We start from the raw sequence: 15,971 nt of genomic DNA on the forward strand, positions 1-15,971 counted from the left end.
AAACAATCCCGGAGCATGATGGAGAACAGACGCAGCTATCGGCGAAAGAAAGAACAACAAAAACAGTTGAATGTGACAGAATGATGCAAAGCCGCCCTGCGGCTGACAATACATCATATCTAAATAGGCTTCCTGTAATCAGGTCTGTTGGTGGTTTGGAGACAGGGATATGGAAGTGCGGACCAGTGCAGAGCACAGAAGCGGCCCGAGTGGCACACGAATGGGGGTTGGAGAGAAGCTGATTGCAGGATATCGTAATGGCAAAGAAATAGATGGAGGCTGAATGAGAGATTGTGTTGTGCTGTATTACAGCAGGTTTGACATGGAGGTAGGAGAGATTGAATGGAAGAGTAAAAGAGCGTGGGTAGCCTGAACTATGTGAAAAGAAAACTATGTGTTAAGTCTGGACAGCCACCAGGTTCTGTGGCTTGAAGACAACATAACGCAATTTTCACAACACATTTAACTACGGTAATATGACACGTATTTATAGGTGAAACTAAATATTAACAGAGGTACACTACAGTCCAAAAGTTTAAGGTTGGTAATAATTTTTTTATGAATTCTCTTCTGCTCACCAAGGCTACATTTATTTTAATCAAAAATACCGAAAAATATTGCGAAAAATTATTACGATATAAAGGAACTGTTTTCTATTTGAATATATATAGATAATTTCTGTGATGCAAAGCTGAATTTTCAGCATAATTACTCCAGTCTTCAGTGTCACACGATCCTTCAGAAATCATTCTTATATGCTGATTTGCTGCTTAAGAAACATTTCTTATTCTAAATTTTGAAAAAAGTTGTGCTGCTTAATATTTTTGTGAAAACTGTGATGCATTTTTCAAGATTTCTTTATTAATAGAAAGTTCAAAAGAACATGATTTATTTAAAATATAAATGTTTTGTAACAGTATAGATGTCTTTACTGTCACTTTTGATCAATTTAATGCATCCTTGTTAAATAAAAGTATTATTTTCTTTAAAAAAAAATAGGGATGCTAAGATCAAGATTTTTGCAGCCGATACTGACTATTGATTTTTCTGTCATCATGATCTGCCGAAACCGATCCCGATCATTCAAGCTTTATATTTATATTTTATGACACACAGTATATTTATATACTATGATGCACGGTAAATCAAGACCTGTCAACATGAGCGGTCGATGCCAACCAAGCACGCTCCAGCTGTAAAACAGTGTCTCATTGGTCTCTACACATCGTTCCTAACCACCAAAGCCGAGATCTAGTTTCCATTGGTTGCACTTTCAAATTATGTTGGAAAGCACTGCGTCGATCGCATCCCTAAAAAAAAATGGTACCAACCCCAAACTTTTTAACATTAGTGTAAAATCTATAAAAACCATAAAATAAACAAACAGAATATTCAACCAAAATTAATATTAATACATTTGATAAAATAATTGGATTGTATCCCCCAGGATTTGAATGTATTTTGAAAAATATACAAACCAATTAATTAAAAAAACTAATGAATCACTGATAGTTTGTGAGTAGTTTAGGGACATTTATAAGTAAAGATGTTCAATCTCATTATACTTAATTTGTCTTCAAGAATACACATGCAATAAAAGCTGTAGAAACAGCTGATCTTGAGTAAATCACAACTAAACTCATTTAAGAGTGAATAATGAAGTGGCTGCTGGAGCAGAACTTTTGTGAATGCCTGGACAAGGAACATTTAAAGAATCTCCCCTTTAAAGCGGACCCATGTGCTAGTATAATGAGGCACGGGTCGTGATGCAAAGCACCTCTGAGAAAGGCACGGAGTTAATGTGCTGATACAGATGTGGATGGGCAAGATCTCAGGCTAAACAGTACTCTGCCACACTTAAAGACATCTGCACGTGTTTACTCTCCTTCATTGCTATTGATTTTCACATACTGTACAATCCTCTCACCAGTCGACTTGATAATGCACACTTGCTGAGAGAGTGAATGTGTGTACTGAACAGTTACCGGTAAAGTGCTGCTAATTTTATAGAGTCGCTGAACACCCACTGAAAACAATGATGCAAACATTTCATGAACACAAATCCATGCAATTCTGGTATATGTCACAAATCAAACTGACATTGACCAGTGACAGCATATACTTTATCGCAAAAACAAACTCAAACCCTTGAGACCACACAGAAAAGGAAAAAAAACAAACACCTCCTGTGCTGGGTCATGGGGTGAACTTTGTCAGAAATTCTAACAAAACTGTGTATTTTCAGAGATACACACCAAACAGGGAAGTAAAATCCCATGAGCTTCTTCATTTCCGGACCCTATATGTCCTACTTGGTGTGTAACGTTGTTTACCAAACCATGCACAGCAGACCTGTATATTTATAGGGAAACACCTTTCAACTGTCCATGCACTTGTTTACTTTTACAGTTCCAGAAACTGGCAAGCTGTGGTTTCCATTTCTTTCTGGGCTCACGGAACGGTTTCACGACAGAAATAACACCAGCCAGTCATCCAACATATATGATAGAGTCAGTCTTGTGTCATCACGGATTCATTGCAGCTCTCCAATTTCATACGCGAAGGAGAACGAAAAGGTTATGTGTGATGTCATGAGCTGAAATAAAATCTACAAAATCAATATTGAAAAGAGCAGAATATCAGCCGTATACCATGCCATCTTGTTACGTTTAATGAATATAATCAATATAGGCAAATATAGGGCTGTTACGAATCTAAACGGACCTCCTGGAGGCGCAAATTGAATTTTCAGCCTTGTGAACAAAGAAACTATCAAGGAACAGACCTGATTTTTCAAAAAAGGAAAGCTACAAATACATTAACAATCGACAGCTCCACTTCACCAGAAGATGGGATCAAAACGAGTAAAACATATCAGCAATAAATAAATAAATGAACAACAACCATTGCTTGAAGGATTCCTTGCAATCACACAGATCAATGCTCATTGAAATTTCATGAAGGCACAGCCGGAACGCTTCATATTTCACAATAATAACTACAGGCCCGCGGGGGTGAAGAGAGGAGAGGAGCGCGACACTACTAAAAGACAATACTATGAGCGCTGTCAATAGCAGATGGAGCCAGTCAAAACAGTACATTTTAAAATACCTTACACCACCAAAAAAAAATCCCACACTTAATATCTCACAGAGCCCGAGGGCACAATGTGGGCGGCAGTTTTTAGACTGGCGAGAACACGATATTTGTGGCTTTCCTGTTTTTGAGACCAGATGCTAGCACTGAGCTGCTGGTGGTAAATTGAATCAGCTGACCACACATAGACCTGCAGGGCTAGAACAGCATCTCTGACTGACGGAGCAGAAAGGCATGCTGGGTAATTGGTCTTTAGCAGAACCTTTTAACAGGCACTTGTGGGCTTTGTACAGAGCTGTTAATGTCAGGGTGGTAATGTTCTGTACATGTTAGGGAAAGGCAGACTCCGTTTTACACTCTCTCTCTCATTCTCTCTCTCTGTTTTCCCCAGAGCTCTCTTTCATTCAGGTGTGATCTCATATGCTGTGGATAGGAATCGATAGGCTCAGTGGCAGGGTGTTCGATGCCTGCCTGAATTATTGCTTCATTTCTCTCCCTATATAGATGAGGCCTGTTTTTCCTCAGCCCTACCCATGTCGGGATCAATACCTTACAATCTCATTTTTATCCATTTTTCCATAAACCTAGTGATAGCGTTTATTTGGAAAATCCGACAAGCTAAATAAGGCATAACTTTAAGACATGGTGGGGGGCTGTGATCTTGGAACCTGTGGCCGTAAAATGGATGACTTGTTTTCCAGATCGTGAGCAGAGCAGCAGCTTCTAAAAGACAGACATCTGTGTGAAATGGCCCACTGAAGACGCCCCGCTGTTGAGCAAACCAATTGCTCTATATCTTTATGGTTACAATCTCCACCATGCAGAGGTTTAGCAATTTAATTGGAACGGTTATCATTGATCACCTAGTGTGACCCCATTTGTCAATAGAATTAAAGAGACTCATTATCAAAATCGAACGATCACTCAACCCACTCAAGAAGAAAGCTTTCTTCAAATCTAGTGGTAGGAAAAAAAAAATACATAGGTGACTACAGTATATAATTTGTTCTGATCTACATTTTTCAGTCTGCATATTTTTATATGGAATTTGTAACATTTTACATGGAAATAAATTAATGATTTACATTTACAGTAGGGTCCAAAAGTTGGAGACTATGTAGAAATTACACTACTGTTCAAAGAATTGGGATTTTTTTACTGTAATTTTTTTTAAAGATATGAATCAATTGATCAAAAGTGACAGTAAAGATTATTATAAGATTTATATTTCAAATAAATGCTGTTCTTTTGAACTTAATCTAACTGAATATGTTTATTCAAATAAATGCAGCCTTGGTAAACATAAGAAACCTCTTTCAAAAACATCTTACCACAACAAAACCTTTGAATGAATCTGTCTGTACACATTTTGAAAAATAAGAAACAATAACAGCAAAACAAACAATATTTAAGACATATTTCTAGGGTTTTAATGAGCAAAGGTTAGAGGTTTTTGTTTGTGTTCAAGCACAATAATCTCTTTGGATCATTCATGAAATAATACTAGATAATATGATCTTTAGGTTTTACACAAACTTGTGTAGTTCATACAGCTTGAGTGCATTAAAGCAGGAGGACAGGCAAACAAAAATATGAAAACATTCTGAAATCTATGGTCCTTTAAGTTATCACTCAAATTGTTAAGCTGATGGTATTTTTGTATTAATTTAGACAATGCCAAATAGAAGCATTTTTCCTTGTGGATCAACGTATATTTGCATTAAAAGAGTTAATGCAAGTATGCATATATGATCTGAAGTCTGGCTTTTGCTCAACCAAAGTGACAAATGCTTCCCATAGACTTAATCATTGGGCAGGCGTAGAGAGCTCCCTCTAATGTGATCGAGCAGAGTCTTTTAATATCAGGCCTGATGGGTGCTGTTCAGCCCACTGGCCTGCATACTGAGCAGCAACCAATTGCCTGCTGAACATTTCAAGTGATTCATCAACACCTCCAATCTATCGGCTGCACAAGACTTCACATACGCTCACTGGCAGATAGCATTATATCTCTGCCCCTTTCCCCCAAAAACAGACGGAAAACCCCTATGACGAATGATGCAAACATGGCAATCGGGTGAGAAGTAATACACAACCAAACATGGAAATGCATTTGTTGCAGATGAATTGAAAGGGTGGAAGAGAAAGTAGGGAGGCATGATTCATCCCTCTTATCTGTGGAGGGCCATGCAGGATGGGTAATGTCCCAGGCGGTGAGCGTTTAATTGTTTCTGATGATAAATATAATTGCAGAGAGCTTCTGGATGTTTAATTGCAGAGGCCCAGAAACTGTGGGTGAGGTGAGATCTCTGTGAGTCTTCCTCATTAAAGCTTGGGTTTGAGAAAGTGTCTCAACTTACTATAGTACAACTGAGCTGCTCTACCATACACCAATAAAAATGTTACCGATACACTCAAAAATGAAAATTCTGTTATCATTTACTCACCCTTGTGTGGTTACAAACCATATAGCTTTCTTTCTTTCTTGTAGCACAAAAGGAGAAACTCGTAGTGGTCATTTTTCCATTCAGTTTAACTCAATGAATGGGGACTGGAGCTGTCAAGCTTCAGAACAGATTAAGCACCACAAAAGATAGTCCATGTGACTCGTGTTTTATATACAGTATACCTACCTTTAATATGATGTCTTTATATGAGGAACAGACTGAAAACAAGTTGTTATATACCTTACATCTACTTCTCATTTGTGAACGAATAATTTTGAGTCAAATCTTTTCAACTTGTTTTTCCAGGGTCTTTTCACAAGTTTGACTCATTTAGTAGGCTAATTGAAAAATGATCATGGAAGTGATGGATTTGGTAATTGCATCACTTTTTTTTACAGTCTTGCATAGTCATTACACTGTTACAATAGCCCTAAAAACGGCTAAATTAAAATAAAAGGCATCGTGTTTTGTCATTATATTCATAAACACTGAGAAAACTAGTCTCTCTGCGCTTCCTGTTGTTTACCGTAATTAACTTAATAAACGAAGGCCTCTTTTTCGTCACGGCTGTCTTAGGTTTTGATACGGAATGTCCTTGTCTAAAAGTTTCTGCACTCTGCTTAATTCAGTTGCACTATGTTCAACTGTGTGCACATGCACGGCTCTCTAGTGTGAACGTGTCCTTTGTTCTGGCTTCTCTAGAGTATTGAGTGAATGCTGTATCTGTCATCGTGTAGTTTAGGAGCAAACTGCACATTAATCTGAACGCAGGTACTATCGCAAATCACACCTTACCCATGACATAAGCAATATTTTGCAACAATAAATTGTTGATATTTGATACTTTCATGATCGATCATTAGTGTCTATCTCTACACATGTAACAAAATATACTCTGTATATCTATTTGTCACACAGAAAATCTAAAACGTTCACAAACATTTTCACTTTCATTTATTTATGTAATTCATACATATGTTGAATTATCATACTTTAATTTTCATTTTCTGTGTGAACCATCCCTTTAACTACAAACCATTGGCCAGCCAGAGGCACTGTTCACACGAGCATGTGCCAAAAATCCTAGAGAATCTGAGACTTCTGAAAAGGGAGGCCTATGAGGAATCCATTAAGTGTGTGTCTGCTAGGTTCATAATCAGAGCAATTACACAGCCAAAACACAGCTCTATAACTGCAGATGGAACAGTGTCAAATATAGTCAGCATCATAATGTAAACGTAAAGACAATACTCTAAAATCATGGATAGTACATACTTGTGAGAAAAACACACCGAATGTAAAAAGTTTTTCCCTGAAAGGATTGTTTTTTTCTCTCCACCATGGCTGTAAGGGATGTTCTCCAGGTACGGCTCAGGCTTTCTGCATGGCTGTGTGGTGTTTGAGCACAGCAGCATCAGTGCACCATTGATTTAATTAGGTCTCCATCTCCTCTGCCTGACAGAAGTTGATTAGAGGTGCCAGATGCCCCATGTGTAATTCCACTGCCAGCTGCCACATAGCGTGGCCAATACTCTATGATTAGTACCCACTGGCAACTGGGCAAGGCACAGGTGCCAACTGGAGCCAGCAGAGAGAGATACACACAGGCTGATGTCCCACTGCAGTAGCTGGGATGGGGGGACAAGGGGAAGAGGGACGGTCCAAAATGTTTTAAACTGAGGAGAATCATACAGTGGGGCCAACTTGAGGTGGGCGTCAGATCAGTACCAGCCATTTTAAAGTCACAATGAAATCAAAATGTAATTTATTTGTATTTATTATAAATAATTTTTCCGTGTACATTATTATTATCATTATTATTTTATTAATGTGCCCTCTTAATCTTTAATCAAAATAACTTCTCCCTACTACAATGCAGCTGTGAGGGCAGGACAACTTGTCACTCACATGAGATCTCAGCAATAGCAAATGACAATTATCCAATCATCCAATCAATTCCTGATGGACAAAATCAAGTTCAGTCCTACATTTTTTTCTTATTCCAGAAGCCGTTTCACTAGGATATATGTCACAATATAGAAGAAACGACTTTGGCAATTTCCGTTTCATGCCAACATTAAAGGTCTGTGAGATAGGCAGATATGCATTTGGTCTCTTATCATTAACAGCATTGAGTTTCAAACTGAATTTGAGCGCTGCGAGAATTAAAACCTGCACATCTAATCAAAAGCATTCTAGATGGTTATTGAGCTTGAAGCTTTAGCAAAAGGGGCACATCTAGAACTGCAGCCATAAAAGGGGGTGACCATCTGCCCTCTGTTTCAGAGACGTGTGTGGCTGTACGTGTGTTTGTGTGGTTGTGTGCGAATGTCTAAATCCCTCCCTCCATTCCTACCCATGTGCTCGCTGAATGGGCCATGAAAAGAAGCCAAGTCCAGCGCCATAAACCCAACAAGCATACTCATTCACACCCACGAATGCACAGGCATATACATAGACACCAACTGAGCCAACAATACCCACAGCTGTGCACTGTTTAAACCTATTGATGAGACAGGCCTTTAACATCGCTCCCTTCAGCGTTTTAACACTGTTCAGAAAAGCTGCGCTTGTACTTTGACTGCAAACTCTAAATTTAAACTAAAAAAGCTGCAAGATCAGCAAACAAACTATTCACCTCTTCCTCTGCTGATTTCACATTGTTTTAGCATTTGATTCCATCATATACTTTCATCATGCGCTTCCTTTACTTCTGGAACTCTGAAGTTAATTACTTCTTGTTGGCTGTACTCCCAATATGTAGAGAGTACAGTAAACTAATTTTCGAGCCAACAGATATCACAGGTGACCTCTCTTTCCTCCATAAGATAAGTCCTACATTTCCCTTATCTGTGAAGGCTGCAGGATGTTCCTGGAGTTCTAGGCACAGCCGTTCGTATTAAGATGTGTGCTCAGGAAATAAGTAGAATTCCTCTACGGCATAGGTTCCTCACTACAGGAAACACTGGCTGCTGTTAGTCAACCCACATGTGAAATCAAGAACAGTTAAGAAATGATGGTTGTACGTTGCTGGCTGAGTATGGTAATGTAAAGGTGCTTAATGTTGTCCTTACCTGTGTAGATAAATCTGCCCGGTGTACCTTTGCAGAACTGCTTTGACTTGTAGGACAGAGTGACCTCCACAACCCCGGGAATGTGTCTGGGAGGAGTCTGAACTCGAATGGCGTGAGGGGTTATGAGCTGAAAGAGAAAATAAGAAATGTTTTTTTTGTCGCAAAATAAAACAAGTAGAATACATAGTTTGAAATAAGACAACATAATATTTTAATATTTTTACTGTTCAGACAGAGTTTATGAACCGCAACAATGAGAGGATAAGGTAAATTCTATCTATGGAATTGGATTATCTCATTAATCAGGCCCACACTGAGGCTTAATAGGAAAAAATGAACTCTGACCTAATATAAGGATACTGACTATTTTCAGAATAGCATACAACCATCTTATTATTATAGTGCTATATTCTCTATTCTTAATATGCTAAATATTTAGTGTGCATGTATTTATGCATGTATGCTGCACACTGCCGTTCAAAAGATTGGGATCTGTATGATTTTTTTTAATGTTTTTGAAAGAAGTCTCGTCTGCTTACCCAGGCTGTATTTATTTAATCAAAAATAAAAACAGTAATATTGTGAAATATTATTACAATTTAAAATAATTGATTTCTATTTGAATATATTTTAAAATGCAAGTTATTTTTTGTGATGGTATTTTCAGCATCATTTCTCCAGTCTTCAGTGTCACATGATCCTTCAAAAATCATTGTAATATGCTGATTTGCTGCTTAAGAAACATTTCTGATAATTATCAATGTTGAAAAACGTCTCAGGTTACTATTGTAACCATAGTTCCCTGAGAACAGGGAACGAGACGATGCGTCCATCGACGCCATGGGAACGCCCCCAGCGTGACTGCGTCTGAAGCATCTATGTCAACTAGTCCAATGGAAAGAATGAGCGTCACGGGCGGGTGACGTCATGACCAGGATATGATAAAAGCACATCCGGTGCAAACCGGCATTAGCTTCGAAAATTGCCGAAGCAAGCCGATCACAGGGATGCAGGAAGTATGGCAGGGTGACGCATCGTCTCGTTCCCTGTTCTCAGGGAACTATGGTTACAATAGTAACCTGAGACGTTCCCTTACGAAGGGAACTCAACGATGCGTCCATCGACGCCATGGGAACGAGAATACCCAAAGCGCCAGAATTCCAAGTACCTGAGTGTCAGTCTGTTGTAACTAAGCACTAAGCACCTGAGAACCTGGGGCAGCATCCAGGTCCAAGCTGTAAAACCTCATGAATGTGAGCGGTGAGGACCAGCCCGCCGCATCACAAACGTCTTGGAGAGAACTCCAGATAATACGCTTAGAAGCCATACTCCTAGTGGAATGAGCCCTGACCACCAAATGGTTGGCCAGAAGACTCACAAGCAAGAAGAATAGTCTCGACTATCTATATGCTCAATAGGTTGGATTTTCTCGACAGAGAAGTCCGATGAACATAAGTGTCCAGTGCTCGCACTGGCACAAGAGGTTCAGCTTTTCCTGGTCCGAAAAATGGGGGAGGACAGAAACCTGCAGCACAATAGGCCTCGGAATAATGGTAGGCACCTTTGGAACATATCCATGTTTCGGGTAAGATTGCCTTGGCCATCCCGGTGCACTCAAGGCAGGTGGGGACCGAAAGGGCCTGAAGGTCTGACTCTTATAGGGACGAAATAGCTAGCATAAAATAGTCTTAAAAGAAAGGAACTTCTCTGAGACCAAATCTAAGGGCTCGAAGGGAGCCCCAGATAGGCCTTCTAGAACTATTGCAAGGTCCCAAGCCAGCACCTTAGTGCAAGTTGCATGCCTCAGCCTCAAAGTGCCACGAAGGAAACGAGTGATCAGGGGGTCTCGACCCAAAAATGTACTACCCACCAGGGCGTGGAAAGCCGCAATGGCCGCCACACATATTATACCTTAAGCGTGGAAGGACATAGACCTGATACAAAGCGTTCTTGCAGAAACTCGAATACTGTGTTTACTGAACAGTTAACCGGATCCCACTGACGCTGGTAACACCAAGAAGTGAAAAACTCTCGAAATAGTGAATATAGTTTCCTCGTAGCGGGAGCTCTGGAGCTTAGAATGGTCTAAACAACCTCGGTTGAGAGACCACTCTCTATGAGTTGGGCCCCCTCAGAGGCCAAACCCACAGTTCCCAAATCCCCTGCCGGGGGTGCAATATTGCATCCCCTGCCTGAGACAGAAGGTCTCTCCTGATCGGGACCTCCAAGGGAGGTCCGTCGAGGAGAAAAATTAGGTCCGCAAACCAAATTCAGCTCGGCCAGGGTGGTGCTACTAAATAGGCTTATTCCATCCTGGCGGATTCACTCCAGAACTCCTGGGAGCAGAGCAACGGAGGGAAATGCGTACAGACGTAGCCTCGGCCACGTCTGCACCATAGCATCCAGCCCCGAGGGGACTGGTTGAGTGAGGGATAACCAGAGTGGACAGTGCGTCGTATGCTGAGACGAGAACAAATCCACTTCTGCCTGGCCGTAAAACTCCCATATTTGCTCCACCGCCTCGGGGTGGAGTCCCCTGGCCTCAGCCCCTGCCTCGACAGGGTGTCTGCTCCAATATTCTGGCCCCCCCTGGAATATACACTGCCCTCAGACAGCGTAATTTCTTGAGGGACCAAAATAAGAGGCCACCAACGTGTTGTCTGTGGGTCAAGAACCAGAGTTTCCTCCATATAACCAAGGCGCGGGGATACTGCCGCGTGATCTTGATCGTAAGGAGTGGGTTTCCCCTCAGGGAGAACCCTCTGGTCCTGAGCCACCTCTGTAAAGGTCTCACGTACAGCAGGTCAAAGGGTATCACATTGGACGCTGCTGCCCTGAGGCCTAACAGTCACTGTTCCAGAACAACACATGATGGCCCCTCAGGTCTGGGAGGAGATGTCTCAACGCATTGAAGACGACCATCATCTCTAGGCAATTCATGTGCCAAGAGAGATGATGACTCCTCCACAAGCCCTGAGCTGAGCGGCCTTCCAATACCGCTCCCCAGCCGGTGAGGGAAGCATCTGTCGAGATCACAACTCGATGGCAAAGAGCTCCCAACACCGGAACCTGGGTTAAGAACCAGTGTTTCCTCCATATAACCAAGGTGCGGAGACACCGCCGCGTGATCTTGATCATACGAAGTGGGTTTCCCCTCGGGGAGAACCCTCTGGTCCTGAGCCACCACTGTAAAGGTCTCATGTACAGCAGGCCAAAAGTTATCCCGTTGGACGCTGCTGTCACAAGACCCAACAGTCTCTCTAACTGTTTTACAGTGCGTGACTGGCCTAGCCTCAGCTCTTTTGTGGCTGTTAGGATAGCAGCTACACGAACGGGCGACAGAGTGGCCCGCATCGTCACTGAATCCCATACCACACCAAGGAAAGTGGTTCTCTGTACTGGAGAAAGCACACTCTTCTTGGCATTGAGCCTCAACCCCAACATCTGCATAGGAGCGAGAACGACACCTCGGTGCCGAACCGCTAACTGTTCTGATTCCGCTAGAATCAGCCAGTCATCTATGCAATTCAGAATGCATATACACTGCAGCCTGGCGGGGCCAGAGCTGCGTCTACACGCTTCGTGAATGTGCGGGGTGATAGAGCTAGACCGAAAGGAAGTGCCTGATACTGGTGTTCTTTGCCCCAAAGAAAACCTCAGGAACCTCCTGTGCTGAGGGAGGATGGAGATATGGAAGTATGCGTCTTTTAGATCTATCGTGACAAACCAGTCCTCGGATCTGATTTGAGTCACGATCTGTTTGAGTGTCAGCATTTTGGAATTGAGTTCCAGCACCAAACACTCCAACAGACGAAGATCTAGTATGTGACGCAGCTCTCCATCCTTTTTTGGAACAATGAGATAACGACTGTAAAGACCCGACGCAATGTCGGGTGAGTACACCTGCTCTATAGCTTCCTTTGCTAACAGGGCCTTTACCTCTTGCTCCATTACCAGAGCCTGCTCGGGATGCACCACTGTGGGCAGCACCCCGTTGTAACGAGGAGGACGAGAACCAAACTGGATTCTGTATCCTTTCTCTACAATCTGCAGGACCCAATGAGAAATATTCGGCAGAAGCTTCCACGCTGCCAGAAAATTTACTAAGGGAACCAGCCTCTCGAGGCTGGTCTCTGGTGTTATCGAGACAGCCAATTCCGGAGCCTGAAACATAATGGCAGGAACTACCTGAACTGGCCGCTCTAAGGCCCCCCTCAGAGGGCGCGAAACCGATGCTGTGCCGCAGCATAGCATCAGCGACTCGCTGGAGACCGCTGCGCCCTGAAGCACCGAGGGTGGCAGGGTTGGCAGAACGGTCTCGTGAGGACCCCGAAATGGAACGGGCACCGTAAAATGAGGTGTACACCGCTCCACTTCGGTCGGGGCTGTCCTCACAGGCCTGATGCGTGAACATCAGGACCTTTTTTTCTTTTGAGCCGCAGCCTTCTCAGCGTGAAGAACGGTCCTCGGATCCGGCTTCTGCTTTGAAGGCTTTGGCTGCTGTGTTGTGTATGAGAAACTAGACGGCTGGAGCTGCTCACGCCCAGCAGCCCCAGGGGGTTGGACATAGCGAGGGAGAGATTATCTTGTATCTTTCTCTATGATTCCCATCAAATTGAGCCAGAGGTGTCTCTCAGTGACCACAAGGGCTGCCATCCCTGAGAGATAAATCTGTGGCCCGACGGAGTTCTCAAACCCCATCGGGCCAAACTCCCTCACTTCTGTCCAAATACCGCAGCAGGTCAGCCTGATATGCTTGTAGCACTGCTATGGTGTGCAAGCAGGCCCATGCTAGACCCACTGCCATATATGCTTTTCCCACTAGATTAAAAAATAGTTTTCTTTAATGGTTTAGTGAGAGAAGCCGACGCCTTCAGGTACGATACTGAACCGGGAGACAGATAGCTCGCAAGCGTCTGTTCTACCCGGGGTATAGCCATACCCTCTTAACCCCCAAATATCTGAATATACATGAATGTGGGGGCTAAAAGACAAGAGGAGTAAGGCTTTTTTCATGATCTAGACAGCTCGCTGTGCAGATCGGGAAAAATGGAAGGCCCCGTGATGGAGGTGGAAAAATAGAGGGAAGGAAACTCGTTTAATTTATTTTATTTTTAGGACGAGTGCCCCCTTATTTCTGCTGGCCATAAATATTTAATTTATCTACAGCCTTAGTAAACACTTCCACCAGCTTATTATTTTTTATATATATTTTTTATATATATTCACTTTATTTTATATATAATATATAAACTATCATATATATATATATATATATATATAGGCTATATATATTTCTCATACGCTGGGGAAAGAGATGGCAAATTCACTTCCCCCATGATTGTGTCACTTTCAATGCCCAGCACATCTACCTCCTCGGAGGTAGAGCACTGAAGCATTGATTTCTCTCTCTCCCCGGGCGGAAGAGACCGCAGCGCGGGCTTCCGAGACCGGCGAGAGAGCACTGGATCCCTCGTGGAAAGGGAGGAGATAAGATCCGCGGACCCGTCTCCAACCCCGTAAAGAGATCCTATTCGCGATCCACAGGAATGCATTCTCCGCGCTGCCTCGGCAGACGCGGGACCTGTCACCCTGAGAATTGCGAGCCCGGCCACTTTCCTCGAAAAGTGACAGGCGGGAGCGGAGCATACGAAGCGAAAGCTTCTCACAATGTTGGCAATCAGCCCCCTCGGAGGCTGATACCGCATGCTCTACTCCCAAACACATCACACAAAGCTCGTGTGTGTCCCTACTCGTTAAATAGCGCGAGCAGGGAGAACACAGAGTTGTGCAATTGTTTAGTTTCCATAAATATATATATATATCAGACAGACAACAGTAAATATAACAGACAGTTTGACACAGATCGCTTGCTGAGGCAACAGAAGCTAATGCCGGTTTGCACCGGATGTGCATTTATCATATCCTGGTCATGACGTCACCCGCCCGTGACGCTCATTCTTTCCATTGGACTAGTTGACATAGATGCTTCAGACGCAGTCACGCTGGGGGCGTTCCCATGGCGTCGATGGACGCATCGTTGAGTTCCCTTCGTAAGGGAACAGTGCGCACATTTTTTTTCAGGATACTTTGATGAATAGAAAGTTCAGAAGAACAGCATTTATCTGAAATAGAAAGCTTTTGTAACATTATAAATGTGTTTACTGTCACTTTTGATTAAAAAGTGCTGAATAAAAAGTATTTATTTATTTCTTATTTATATATAATCTTACTGACCACAAACTTTTGAAGGGTAGTGTATATAATGTTACAAATGTTTTTTTATTTTTTATTTCAGATAAATGCTGTTCTTCTGAACTTTCTATTCATCAAAGTATCCTGAAAAAAAATGCGCACACTGTTTTTCAACATTGATGATTATCAGAAATGTTTCTTAAGCAGCAAATCAACATATTAGAATGATTTTTGAAGGATCATGTGACACTGAAGACTGAAGTAATGATGCTGAAAACTCAACTTTGCTTAACAGGCAAAATGTACATTTTAAAACATATTCACATAGAAAACAGTTATTTTACATTTTTATAATATTTTACAATATTACAGATTTTACTGTTTTTGGATCAAATAAATACAGCCTTTGTGAGCAGAAGAGACTACTTTTAAAAACAAATGTGATGTTAAGACCTTCATGGAGTGGTATTTTTCTCCCTCTCATTCTGTTCCTCATTTTAACTTATGAAAAATATTGATGCCATCCTGAAGGACAGTTGTGAGAGGTCAGTTACAAGTTAGAGATGACCTTTTCTGTTAGTTCCATATGACACAAATCTCGCCAGCCAATGAGATTAAAGCTTTTGTCAGCTGGAGGTGCAGACAGTCCAAGTCGTTACATAATAAAAATTCTGTCCACCTTTATTGCATCTGCATTTTCTGACACCGTATAACGTCTACTGCTTCACAATGTATAAAACGTGCATTTAAGGTACTCCTGTTTACCTGCAACCATAGCTGAGCTATTAAACAGTATTGTTTTATTCTCTGATTAGACTATGATTTGACTGCTTACAATGTTTGTGAAGCTATGCTCAATCCTCTTTGAAGAGGAGCCATGCCACAACAAAGCAGCCATGAGCGCTCAGTTTCCCTGCAAATACTCTGTCATATTCAAAGCCAGCGGCACTGGTGCTGCTTTACATGGTTTTAAACTGTCCCTTTCATTGCTCACTTAGCTGGGCTTTCATATGCCAGGCAGTGCTCTTCTCACCTCTCAGATAAATATGGCATTGTCAATGAGCGGCTTTTTATAGAATTACCTCTTTTATCTAGCTCTTCTCAACATAAGCAGCACAGAAACTGAGTGAAAGACCAAAAAAGATGGACAGACAGGAAA

General features: G+C 42.0%; 1 protein-coding gene across 2 annotated transcripts in view; it reads right to left on the minus strand.

Annotated features, from left to right (window-relative positions):
• The window catches only part of ebf1a (EBF transcription factor 1a), a 134,569-nt gene that overhangs the window by 25,316 nt on the left and 93,282 nt on the right, over nucleotides 1-15,971 (minus strand). For both annotated transcript variants that reach the window (XM_077247986.1, XM_077247985.1), the window contains exon 10: nucleotides 8,618-8,744. In XM_077247986.1, the coding sequence (XP_077104101.1) occupies nucleotides 8,618-8,744 (127 nt within the window). The remainder of the gene's footprint in view (nucleotides 1-8,617; nucleotides 8,745-15,971) is intronic.

Source organism: Siphateles boraxobius, unplaced genomic scaffold, assembly GCF_051911475.1.
Source record: "Siphateles boraxobius isolate OS27281-9 unplaced genomic scaffold, OSU_SipBor_1 3, whole genome shotgun sequence".
Classification (NCBI taxonomy): domain Eukaryota; kingdom Metazoa; phylum Chordata; class Actinopteri; order Cypriniformes; family Leuciscidae; genus Siphateles; species Siphateles boraxobius.